This window comes from Pristis pectinata, chromosome 8 (genome assembly GCF_009764475.1).
Source record: "Pristis pectinata isolate sPriPec2 chromosome 8, sPriPec2.1.pri, whole genome shotgun sequence".
NCBI lineage: Eukaryota > Metazoa > Chordata > Chondrichthyes > Rhinopristiformes > Pristidae > Pristis > Pristis pectinata.
Window position 1 is genome coordinate 84118515 of NC_067412.1, and position 13988 is coordinate 84132502.

General features: G+C 38.5%; 1 protein-coding gene across 1 annotated transcript in view; it reads left to right on the top strand.

Moving 5' to 3' along the window:
• The first annotated feature begins 387 nt into the window (after window positions 1-387).
• LOC127573129 (copper-transporting ATPase 1-like) overlaps window positions 388-13988 on the top strand; it is a 52872-nt gene continuing 39271 nt past the window's right edge. The window contains 3 exon segments of the mRNA XM_052021057.1: window positions 388-481; window positions 3002-3142; window positions 12755-13223. Of these exon segments, the coding sequence (XP_051877017.1) occupies window positions 3041-3142; window positions 12755-13223 (571 nt within the window). The 5' untranslated portion in view covers window positions 388-481; window positions 3002-3040.

Here is a 13988-nt window from a genome sequence, read left to right on the forward strand (position 1 = left end):
TTTTCAGAATTCAGGTTTAATTTCATGTTTCCAGCATTTGTAATTTAACGCCTTTTATTTTCAGTTGTTTATTCTCAGCTTGTTTGACTCCCTTGCTTCATAGCACTGGGGCCGCCCAGCTCCTCTTTGTGGGTTCGTTAAAAGGCGCAGACTTCATCGACCAATTTCTCTCCCAGTATAATTCATATTCCATCAGCGCAAAAAGTCCTTTCACTATTATTAACTGTCCTTCAACAATATTTTCCGCACCCTAAGTAACATCGAAAGGCCGTGAATGCGCTTCAAATTCTTTCCTCCCTCCGCCCTGCGCACCACAGCCTCGCTGCGGGTCCTGCGCATGCGCGGAACCGATTCCGCTCGGTAATCTCATCCCAGGGGCGATCAGCGGCCAAGTCGATCGGTTCCGGGTGTAAACAGCATTAGAGCCGTGGCGCCGCTAGCACGTAGGATGTGAGCTGCTACCTCTCGATCGAGGCCTAAGGTAACGTATTTTGGTGCAAATTCAAAGCTTCAGTGTTTTCAAAGATCTGCTTTTGTGCAAAGGAGGAGGGTCGGGTGTGCACTGCGACTCTTGGGGATCCTCTAACCAACAGGTTTAAACGGAGCAGAATGAAAACAAATCTTATTGGCAATGGAACTAACCAGAGTGGGTTTTTGTAATTTAAAGTGTTCATTACAAATAGTCATCAAGCAAATTAGTACAATGCTAGAAATAAATTATAAAATTAAACAGAGTCTGGGTTCATTTATAAACTGAATATATGGTAGGAGATGTTAATTGAAACGTAGTACTGTAATAACTTGGATGTAAATTGTAATATTAATAACGCGACGTTGGAACAACGGATTATATTTAACAAATCTCTAATATAGAGAAACATGCCCTGCTACGTTGTATGGTGGGTTATTGATAGGGTTGACTAAAATCCTGTTCCAAGGAGTTAGTGTAAGGAAGTAGGAACATTTGGAACCGTATCAGGAAGAAATTTCAGAGTTTAGAATGCAAACAGCTAACGATGGGAATAGACGATTCTAGGATGTGAGTGTAGAAGGCGCTAGGACTGAAGAAAGTGACAGTGATGAGGAGGCGTAAAGCCAAGGACAGATTTGCTCACGAGGATAATTTTAATTTTGAGGTGTTGTTGGGTCAGAAGTCTGCATAGCTTAGAAAGGAAGAAATTGTGAATGGTGTAGGTTTTCTGAGTTTTGGTGGATGGAGGAGTTGGAGGAATTGAATATGGAGGTAATAAAAGCATGAATGGGGATTTCAGAAGCGAGTACAATTAGAAATGGAATTTGTGTAGAGTACTTGCCATAGTGAGACGTCTGTGGTGTTTTTAAATGAGCAGTGATGGAAAGGAAATACAATTAAAAGGTAGCTGGCGTCCATTCAGGAAGCAGGACAATGACAAGGGAGATAACTGTTATCAGTAGGAAGGGGATGGAATCTGTGGCATTTTTTTTAGCCTTCCTGATTAGTTTGGAGAAATTGTGATTGTTGTTTAGATATCTGACAAAATAGGGTGGGGATGGAACATAAGGAGAAGTGGGGAAAAGAAGCCAAGTATTAACTTTCCACGGAACAATGATCCAAATTGAAAAATAAAGTTAGTTGTATCACATTTACAATTCAACCTAATTTACTGTGCAATATAATGTAGAAGAAGTCTATATTTCTGCTTTTATGTTATTGAGTTCAATTATTTGCTCTTGAAAACTTATGGATGCAACCCAGTTATGAGTTTCCCATAAACCTTGACAAATGATTCTTGTACCATTTGGGAAGGGTAGCAAATTTGAGACTAATTTTATTTGCTCTAAGCCTCTTAAGTTCTGACAATGCAATACTCCTTCAACATTTGTGTTCCAGTATCTGTCTGCATAATATGCTGACACTTTGGAATTAGACTTAAATTTGCATTTCACTGGTACAGGCAAGGGTGCAAACACGTTTTCATTGATACTTTTTGTATTTCTTCAATGGAATTGTACAGGTGGCTTTTCTGAAGATGCTATTTGTGGATATTTTATGGTGAGAACATTTAATAATATGTACGGCAAGTATGGAAACCACATAGGTAGATGTGGTTAAAATTGTAGTGAGATAATATAGGTTACTGAGGCATATAATTGTGTGTCTTGGTGGAAAAAATAACTACAATGTCAACTGAATCAGAATTGAATAAAAAGGATTTGGATATATACCCAAGAGTGAGTTGAGTGCTAAATTTAATTTCTTTTTTTCAAATAATTCCAGCCGACCAAGATCCCGTATTTTTGGACACAGATGTTGAAAGATGTTTCACGTTTTCACATTATATAGTGATTGAATCGGTGAAGTAGTGTTGATACAAAATATTATCAGTGTTAATATTATTGGATCAGGTTATGTGATTATGCCAAATTTTAGTGGCAATTATAAAAAAGAATAGCATTAATTATTTCAGTTTCTCAACCTTCAGTGCAGTTGCTCTATCCACCATTTGGGAAGAGTGGAAGGAGGGAAAATTGTTGTAGAGCAAAAACTGAAATTCAGTTTAGAGAAACTGAAATAATTAAGGCAAATAATTTACAATTGCTACGAAATATGCTATTACCGTTAGTTTTCAATCAAGGAAAATGGATTTGTAGCCGCAAGATCTCCTTAAAAGCTATCCTTTCCACCAAGTTTTTTTTATTGCATGTCCTAATATTTCCTTGTGTCAATCAACGTTTAGCCTCATCTGTTCATGTTACAGACTAGGGCCATTTTAAAGTGTTTAAAATACTTACTGCGTAAGTGAAAGTTGCTGTTGTCCAATGTGATCTGAGCTTTCATATTTCATTGCTATCTCTAAGCTAACATGAAGAAATTTGCTTAGTTTCGTTTTTGAGGATATGTCTTGTAAATGTGGAGGAAAACCTACTTGGCAAGCGTATATCCCCCTCAGAGCTGTTTGATGCTTTAAATGTGGTTCGATGTCAAACAGCTCATTTTAATTTTGCTGTTTACTTTTTGCAGTGATGTGAAGACCAAAGAAGAGAGGGTGGAAAAGGCAAGATGCATTGCATCACGATATCTGTGGAAGGAATGACTTGCAACTCGTGTGTACAGACCATTGAGCAACAGATTGGAAAATTACAAGGAGTCAGCAAAATAAAGGTGGTTATTGTAAAGAGTGCAAGCTCTTTCCTCCCCCAACCCAATGTCTGAGGGTGCGGAAAGAATGCAACAATACTACACAACCTATTGCTGAATACATCTTGTTCTTTCAGTTGATGACCCCCAAATATTGTAAGTTGATTTAATGCATGCCGTAGGCCATGAGAACCACCCCCCATTTTTTTTATTTGATACTATTTGTTGGAGCCTATTTGAAGTAGGGATGCAATTTAGAAGATAACATTTGGGTAAACTGAGTTAATGAGAAGTGGTAGTTTGCTTAGATTTGTGCTGTTTCGTGTATTGTTGTAAAGCAGCAAAACAAGTGACCAGTTTTTAAAAAAATTCAAATATCCTTCAAATCTTGTGGTGAACAACCTTTTGGGTTTATAAGAAAGAAGGTGCATTTACTTAAACTATGCATTAAAAAGGATAATTAGCAGAATTCTTTTTGAAGATTAGTCACTTTTTATAATGTTGGGAAGGTTCTGCAGCTCACTTGCACGCAGCAGATCTCACAAACAGTTGTGAAATAATGTTAAATTAATTTATTTCTTTTGATGAGTAAATCAGAATCAGGTTTATTATCACTGACATATGTTGTGAAATTTGTTGATTTGTGACAGCAGTACAGTGCAAGATATAAAAATTACTATGAGTACAAAAAAAAAGTGCGAAAGATGAATAACGAGGTAGTGTTCATAGGTTCTTTGACTGTTCAGAAATCTAATGGTGGAGGGGAAGAAGTTGTTCCTGAAATGTTGAGTGTGGGTCTTCCTTCAGGCTCCTGTACCTCCTCGCCAATGGTAGTAATGTGAAGAGGGCATGTCCCGGGTGCTGAGGTTCCTCAACGATGGATGCTGCCTTCTTGAGGCACCGCCTCTTGAAGGTATCCTTGATGGTGGTGAGGGTTGTGCTCGTGATGGAACTGACTGAGTCAACCACCCTTTGCAGCCTTTTTTGATCCTGTGCATTGGAGCCTCCATACCAGGCGGTGATGCAGCCAGTCAGAATGTTCATCTGTAGAAATCTGCAAGAGTCTTTGGTGACTTAACAAATCTCCTAAAACTCCTAATGAAGTAGAGCCGCTGGTGTGCCATCTTGACCATCTGACTGGTCAGTTATAGCTTCTGTTTAATCTCTCTTCTGATAGAACTGACAGGTGTTACTACCACAACATGGCAATGAGTAATAAATTTGAATTGTGTGCTTAAGGCTCTGGAGTGAGACTGGAATTCATGATCTTCCGATGCAGCATTAAAGGCAAGATTGACAGCAAAAATAAGAACAAATGAGTACGAGTAGAAAGAGAAGATAAAGTTTGGAGAAGGCATTGGTTAGTGTGTGGTAATAATCTTTTTAACGTTGTCTTGGAGTGTACAGTGTAGGCTTACTGAGGTAATGTCATGTTTGAGAAGCCTGTAATTATGAAGAAAGCCTTGAGATAGTAGATTACCTGCACTGGAGCAGAGAAGGCTAGAGGAAGATTTATTAGAGTTATTAAAACAATCATAATCAAAATCAGATTTATTATCATTGACTTTGTTGTGAAATTTGTTGTTTTGTGGTAGCAGTACAGTGCAAAGACTATAAAATTACTACAAATTACAAAATAAGTAAATAGTGCAAAAAAAAGGAATAATGAGGTTGGGTTCATGGACTGTTCAGAAACCTGATGGCGGAGGGGAGGAAACTGTTTCTGAATTGTTGAGTGTGAGTCTTCAAGCTCCTGTACCTGTAAACTTGGATGCTGCTTGGTACTTTTCAAGTTCGCTTTTAACTGTTAACATAACCGCTTTTAACATAACATAATTGCTTTTAACATAACCAGCTTTTCCATGCTGGTTATGGCCGTTTTGTTTTCGGTGGTACGTCGTTCTCTTGAAGCCCACAGTGACCTTGGCATTTGTACGCAAGTCATGAATTTTTTTGTGCCTTGCTCTCTTTGATCTCCATAAGCCATACTACAAAGATTTTTTGATTGGTACCTTGCTCTGAACTTTGTGATTGGGTCAGATTTTACATTAATATGTCACCTTTGTATTTAGTTGAACTCTAATTTTGAACCCTTCAAGAAAAAAAAACATTTAACCATGGCTCTAGTAGGAAAGGCATTTTGTGTCTAAGCTATCATCATTAGCTGATTCAATAAAGGAAATATCAAATGCATTAACCTTTTAACTATGTCATAGTTGATGCCAGAAGGTATGATTAAGGCTGGGTAACCTCAGAATTTTTGTCATATTTAAACATTGGTCATGAGGTGATTGAGTCTGTAAATCTGATTAGAAAATATTTAACTTGTATCTTGACCATAAAGTTCTCAAATAATCTGGTGCAAATTGCCTCTTCAATGAGCTTGTTATCATTCTTGGAAACTTGCACAGAGTAGTGCTTTAAGCATTAAAAATTAACAGAAAACTCAGCTTGCTATATTAGGAACATGATGGTACTAAGGAGATAACGACTCCAGTTTTGCTCTCGTGCTTCCTCATGGAATTTGAGTTCAATGCATATTTCACTTTAAAAGGAATCTGCACATGCTGGAAATACATTGCTCTTTGTCTAAACACAGATAATATTCTACATTTAATCTGCTGTAGAACTAGCAAAATAAAAGTAAATTGGCCTAAAAGATCACTATTGTAAAACGCATTTTGCAGACAAACTTTGGGCTGATATTAAAAACGTCAGGGAAGTCCTGCAGGTTTACTGGAATCATCTTAATGCTCTCTTCTAAAGATTGCAGATGAGTGACAGGGTTTCTTTATTTCAATGGCTCCTAGTTCTTGTTGCACTCCTCTTCAGAGAGATTATCTTCCTGCCATTCACCTTTCGTTTGTGAGGCAGTGGCATTCTTGGTTGCTCATTTGATATCTGATTGTCAACTTCTTGGCCTGCTGCTCTCTACCTTTGACTTGAATGCAGAGGCAGTTTTGGGCCTTCTAGTCAAGCATGCTTATCATTGGAATCATTTGGGCACGTAGAGGTCCTAATCTATTGCACTCATCAATATTTTGGTTGTTGACTTTTCTTTAAGTCTTTTCCATGTGGATCTTGAAAAGAGGACATAATCTAAGTGACTCAAGTGGGCACTGTTCCAGTTGAGGATAATTTGTTGCATCACAACTGTACTAATATAAGAGACTGACCTGTGTCTTGGGTAGATTTGGTCGAACTTTATTTGCTGCTTAATTGTCAATCAGCCTGGGGAGTGCAGATGTTAGAGTGATCTTGACCTGGGCAAAGTACTTGGCTTATACAGCATTGGGCCAACAAAGCTGCCTGTGTTTGGGTGGCTTGGTTAATCATTTATGTTGATATTGAGAAGTGGGATGCCAGTACACTTCCTTAGAAACATACAGCATGGAAGCAGGCCCTTTGGCCCACTGTCTCCATGCTGGCCATGAAATATCCATCTACATTAATCCCATTTTCCAGCATTCAGGGCTTGTGGTCTTTTATGCCAAACAGTCTTAAATGCTTCCCTAAGTATATGTCTGAGTGTACTTGCCTCCACCACACCCTCGGGTATTACAATCCAGATTCTGACAATTGTCCATGTGTCAAAATTCTTCCTCAAATCCCCTTTAAGTCTCACACCCCTTAAACCTCTGCCATCTAGTTATTGACATCTCTGTTAAGCAATAAAAGTTTCTCACTATCTACCCTATCTGTGCCCCTCATAATTTTTGTATACCTCCATCGGGTTTCCCCTCTGCTTCTAGGAAACAGACCTAATTTGTGCAATCTCTCCTCATTGTTGAAATGCTCCATCTTAGGCAACATCCAAGTGAATCTCCTTGTTGTAGGCCATTTTATTGCAGTCTTCAGCAGCTATGTTTCCCTCATAAGTTTGACACTGAAGTGGTAGTTTTCCAATCAGTGCTTAGCTCATATAGCCAGTGGTCCTTTGTCATATCATAGATCTTCCAAATAAGTGTTTGATGGTTGACAGTGTTGTAATTTGCTGAAAGGTCAATGGATACAACAACATTGACTTGCCATTTCTTTAATTGAAAGTGGGTTTAAGTTTCTTGTCACTGAGAGTTATTTCTGCTTTGATTAGGTCATGCCATCACTTGTGATATTTCTTATTTCAATTTAGTAGCAAAAGCTGGAGTGGTATTCTTTGGGTTGGCTGCTTGCATTTGGATGTTACAGTTGTATGTGGTGGTCAGCTTAGGTGCACGTCCTGCTCTGCAATTTGTTCTGTGGCATCATGAGATGTGTGTTATGACAAATGTTCTTTGTACCACTTGGCTGCATTAGTGTTGATTTCTGCCACTGATTTGTTGAGGTCTGCTGAAACTTCATGCCAATTAAGTTAAAGCTACAGTGCATTGTCACTGTTTTTGACAGATAGACTCTGACTTGAATCCAGATTATAGCCTTGTTTCTAATATCTGTTGAAGGAACTTGGGGTCGTATAATTTACTCGGGTTCACCTTAGTCCACATTTCCACAAGTTGTCAATCTTCACTGGAAACTACAACTGTAGCTGTTAAAGTCAGTAGTTGCAATGGGTAAGTTGTCATAGAGTTATACAGCATGGAAACAGCCCCTTTGACCCAACTCGTCCATGCCAACCAAGGTACCTTCCTGAGGTAGTCCCATTTGCCTGGAATTGGCCCATATCCCTCTAAAACTTTCCTACCCATGTACCTGTCCAAATGTCTTTTAAACATTATAATTGTATCCATCAAGTTCGTTCCATTATACCCACCACCCTCTATGTGAAAAGCTTGGCCCTCAGGTGCCCTTTAAATCCTTCCCCTCTCACGTTAAACCTATGCCTCTAGTTTTAGACCCTCCCACCCTGGGAAAATGTTTGAAATTTCTTTGATGACTATTAAGATTACTATGGCATTGTTTTCAGTCATTGTTATCCTGATAGGTGTGTCTGATTTTACAAAGATCCTGTTCATAGTTGGGATAGTTGGAAAATGAGCTGTTCCAAGTGCTTGGTCAGTCTCACATTTTATAGTTTTTTAAAGTTATCCACTTCATCCCAGTTATTTGGAGCAAATACCCTGATGAACGGTCTTTGACCTGAAAGATTGACTATGTTTCTGTCTCCACAGATGCTGCTTGACCTGCTAATTACTTCCAGCATGTTCTGTTTTCATCCTTCAGTATCTATGGTCTATTTTCATATTTTCTTATGGCATAGGAGGCCATTTTGGCCCATTGAGGCTATGCCAGCTCATTTCAGCAATCTCATTCCCCACTAATTTTCTTTATAACCTATTTTCCCCATGGTTCTATCAACAATCCCGCGCGCACCCCCCCCCCCCCCCCACCTACTTTCCAGGATTCTGCTGCACATGGCAATTATGTCTTTGAGATGGGGAAGAAAGCAGGACATTAAGAGGCAACCTAGGTATCACAGGGACACAGACAGTACTGGAGGTCAGGTTTGAATCAGGTTCGCTGGAGCTGTGAGGCAGCAGCTCTACCAGCTGGGCCACTGTGCCACCCATTGCTGGTTAACCAATTGAGTATCTTGCTCAATACCTGACATTTGTTTACCAGTTACATGTGAATGAATTGGTGATGTTTGATGGAAGTAAGGGCTTGAAGTTGGCAGATATGATGGTCAATAGCCATCCTGAAAAGGGGATGTTTTTGTAATGACTGGCATTTGGATTGGTTGGCATCTGCGAAAAGGCTGTAGATTTCTTTTTGATTCTTCCTCAAGCTTCAGTGCAATTTTCTTTGTACCATTTAAAAAAAATCCTTCAGTATTTTAAAAATATTATGTATATCTAGATAACAATGCAAGTTGATTTCTAAAAATGTAAATAAAAGTCAAATCCAGAATAGTATCTTTTCAGAATCGCATGGTGCAGCTTCAGTTGCATTTCTGGACTGAACAATTGTTCTCTCAGAGTTGACATGTTAAGTACTAACTAGCTTGTGTAAAAGGTTACTGATTGACATGCTTTACATAACATGCACTTGTGATGCAGTGCCAAGTTATACCGCTCTGAAGTTCCCATGCTATAGGTCTATGCAGTTCATTGATCTCCAGTATCATTTGGCTTGGGAAAGGTATAAAAATAATTCCTCTGTTGGAGGATTGCATGTTAATGACTCTCAATTTCCTACCTGGAGGTGTGCCCATCTTCATAATATTGCAGTTCCAGTTTAGATTTGGTATGACGTGGGCTAGATTCTGTTCCATGAATTCTTTTTTTTACCACCCAGGAGCAGTGCAATTTATCTGGCACTCTCCAAAAATCTGTAACTTCAGTCCATTGTAAACCAGTGTTCACCATGAATGTAATGGAGCACTGAAATAACTTTTCACAGGCAACAGTTATATCCTTGTATAATTTCCAGAACCTTTGAATGACCATAAACTAATGTTTCAAAGCTTGTCTGTGTGCTGGCCTCAAGACAATATTGGTCTTTTAAACACACACTGATCAATCTTTAATTGCTGCTAAATTTAATCTTATTCTCATGACTCATTGGTTTACTATGACAACACCAAACTAAAGCTCTAATTTGGTTCTGTTAAATAGATTTGTAACCTCTCTAACTGGACAAATCAAATAAATGCCTGCCTTTTTAAACTCGAGGCAAAACTTTGAGATTAAATTGTGACTATAATGCTCTGCTTAATTATTTTTTTTCCCCTAAATTATCATTGAAGCATGGCTTATAATCAATTTGTACTTCAATTATCTGATTTTATTACCATGAAGATATTGAAAACAAAATCTCATTATGTAGACCAATCTACTTAGAGTTCATGTTCAGGCAGTACAACGCAAAATAGGACAGAGGAAATATGTTGCATGGAGCAGTTCCTCTTCTGCATTTTGTGAAAATTGACTCTGTAAGGTTTAAATTCTCTGAAATAGATTTATCTTGCTAGGCTGAAACTTAATAACTTAATGGCATGTATTTTTCATGGTCATTTCCTAACTCTTATCATCTATTCAGTGCACCTCTGGTATCCTTTGTCACATATTTTTGTAATCCTTTTTTTACACTTCATCAGGTTATATAAAATAAGCAGGATGCTTTTGTTCTTTTTAAACCATTTCACTTCTGAAGAATGACTCGTGCCAGTGTACAGACTTTCATGTTTTAATATCCTTTATTTGCCTCATCCTCGTGCATACACTTAAACATGAGCTTTCATCACACGATTTGACTGCAACCCTCATCATAGCTGAGTGTGAGACTGTTCTTGTCCCTCTCTTGTCCATGCATTTTCCATCCTGTGTCAAAAATTAAAACTGAAGCTTTTTGCTTTGGCACAAATATTCCAACTCATTGTCTGTAGGGGTGGGCGTGAACTTGGCATAAAGCAAGAAATGAACTTCCTTCCTAACCTGTTAGCGTTATATTTTGCTGGGCATTTACCACAATTCTGTTATTCTCTGACTTTGTTGTCTGATTGGTCTTGTTCACATTTGAACTGAAAGTTAATATTTCATATATAGTTTATATACTCTAGTTTTCAGACGAATTGCAATTGCTTTCAAAAACAGGGTGTAGTTTCTGTGCTGGTGGAAAGCAGTAAAATCAGAGTTCTCACATTGGGTAGTGACTTGATTGGTTTAATTTTGCAACATTTTAAATATTTTCTTGTGGATACTGGTTGCATCTTTCCTTGCCTCTGTTGAGATCGAGCCTAATAAAGTGATCCTTGGAATACTGCAGAATATTGAACTGATGACCAGATCTGGTGTTTGAACCACTTGGGGAAATCCCAGAGTTGGAACCAATTACTGCCCAGCTTTTGCTCCGTTGCTGCGAAAACTTGTATCCAACTTGAGGCTTGTTTTCCTCACATACTGCCCTTGCTGACCTTCCTAATTCTATCCTGCCTACAGCATATCTCTTTCAACACCGCTATTTCTCTATTCCTTGGTGACCTCTCCTTGAAGTTATCCTGTGTAATTTTTCTCTAATGCCATATTTCCAAACCAATTTTGAGTATTATATTAGGAGCCAGGTGCCAGATTAGAATATGATGAGGCAACATGATCCCCGATGACCTCGCCAGATTCCAAATGCCTAGTAATGTTACTGTACTTCCTCTTTCCTATTGCTGAGCTTTCAGAAACACCACACTGGAACTTCTTTGTCTTTTTATCACCCCCCCATCTTGAAAACATTCCTCGCAGCTCTTCTCTTCAGCAGTATCGTAATCCTTTGAGGAACCTTGGGTTGCTCTGCCATGTGCACAGCGATAGATATGCTGTATGCCTGCTAGAAAATGCTCTTAGTACGGACATCTGGTGAGAACAGTATTGGAGACCAAAGTTGGGGATTAACAATTGGATTGGGTTGATTGTCTTTTAATGCAAAATGCATTATATTTATGCCAAGTTGCCTTTGATTTTTGCTGAGGCTGAAATGACTTAACATTCAAAGAGTTCCAAGTTGGGTTGTTTTTTTAAATCTGCAGTTCATAGAAATTCAGAACCATGCTTAAGAAAGTGTTGTTGCACCTATCGTTGAAGTCAAAGTTGAGTTTATTGTCATATGCACAAGTACACGTATGTACAGGTGCAATGAAAGGTTTACTTGCAGCAGCACTCACAAGAAAAACATAAATTATACACAATTATTACAAGAAAGAACACAATTGGAACAAAAAAATACAAAGTCCATTTTGGTGCAAAGTGATCAAATTGGTCATAATGTTGCTAAACTGTAGTTTATCATTTCTTATCATTAGTACTTCCTGGAAATATTCTGTTGTGTTACAAAATATCCTAATTGCATTTCTTAAAACAATTCACTGTGGAGTTAGTCTTTGAATTATCTCTCTAATGTTAGCATAAAGGCAGAGAAACTAGTCTTTTGTCTTTAACACTAAACAGCTGCAAGAGTAGCGGCTCTCCTTCCAATATTTGCCTCCATTGAAGTCGATGAGTAAGTGTGCTAGAACGAAGCACATTCGTTGACTGATAACCCTATATATTTCCCCCTAGGATTTTCCCCCTATATATTGGACTTCTCCTTTTCCTATCTTCAGTCCTAAAGAAGGATCCTGACCTGAAATGTTGACCGTCTGCTTTTCTCCAAGGGTGCTGCCTGACCTGCTGAGTTCCTCCAGCATCTTGTCTGATAATCAGAGAAGTTTAAAACAGTATAAATAGGCTTAAATGTTTTTAAAAATATTGGAAGATAAATTATAAACAACTTAGTCTTAAAATCAATTAAAATATAAACAAATAATCAACCATTTACTTGTGCTAAGCTTTTAACCTGACATAATTTACCACATCCAAATGTATGGAAATCAAAAAAAAAGAATGGAGTTGTGTTACTAAAGTTCAGGAGCAAGTTACACAGTGCATGTGTCCCCTCAGCTCAACATGTCCCCATTCCATTGTTGGATTCAGTGGTGAGACTAGTGGAAGGTCATGTGTTCTGGTATCTGACCTCCAGCCTTCTCTGACTTTCCATGTTTGGATGTTTGAGATGAGCTGACCTGCAAGGAGACATAGCTACGGGTGAGCATTATCTGATCTTCTGTTTTAAACAACTGTCTTTTGAGGTTGAATGGTATCATTTTACTCTATTTTCCTTTTTGATAGTCCTTGGAGAGCATTTCAATTTTCAATTTGTCTTTTCGTACAGGTGTCACTCGAAAACCATAATGCTGCTATTGTGTACAATCCAGAGTTCCAAACCCCTGAGTCGCTGCAGGAAGCAATTGATGATATGGGATTTGAAGCTGCTCTGACTAACACAAGTCCAGTGCCTGTTACACCAGAATCAGGCCTTCACAATGATCCCAGCCCAGCTCCCCAGCAGATTGGAAGCCAACCACCCACTATAAAAGATGTGGAGAGGAAAAAGCCACTTGATCAAAATGATGGAGCCTTGGCTTCTATCTCTACCACACCAAGTTTCAATGAGGATATTGTTGATGTGGCTGGGGACAGTTTTCCGGTTGATAAGAAGCTGTCAATGCCTGAGGAAATTCGATTGCATCAAGGCAGTGAAATGGTGGTAAAGATTAGGATTGAAGGAATGACTTGTCACTCCTGCTGCAGCACAATTGAAGGCAAGGTTGGCAAGCTGCAGGGTGTTCAGCGTATTAAAGGTAATTATTTTTCAAAATTATTCTCTTGCTTTCTTTTATACTGTGTAACCATCCCTGGAGCTAACAGCTGGCGGTATGCCCTCCATGACTTCAGGTTAACCCAATGTGCTTTACAGGCAATAAAGTATGACAAAGTATATTTGCGGTTATAATGTGGTAGCCAATTTTTGTGCTGAAAGATTCCTCAAATGGAACCTGACAATCTGTTTTGGGTAGTGTAAGAGGTATTTATATTTGAACACTGTGGAAAAATCCCTGTTGTTGTTGAAAACAGTGGTCGTGGCATTGCTAAAATCCAGCTGACAAAGCAAATTTGGCAGTAGTTTAAAGTATCAGCTGAAAGCCTGCTCCTCTATCAATGCAGCAGCCCCTCACCTGTGGTAGAAAATTGTTCTACTTTGTGCTTGGTTTTATGTTGTAGGATTTGTATCCACAATCTTCTGAATGGGGTGAGAGCGTGATTCACTGAGCTATATTTACACTTCTAAGCACAGGTGCTTTCTGGAATGATGATTCCCTTCTGATGGAGACGGATGGCTTTAGGAAATGTTGGCAATATGCAGTAATAAATGGATATGTCTTAAAAAAAAATGACCAAAATTTGTTTCATTATATAAATATGCAAGATCCAGAGTCCACTATGCTCCTTGTATTTAAACATGAAAAATCATATTCTTTTCAAAAAGCAGGAACACCAGAAGCTAGCCCTTTAGTGTTAAGATGGGAAAGTGCAGTAATAAATCTAAAAGAGTGGCCACTTTAGAG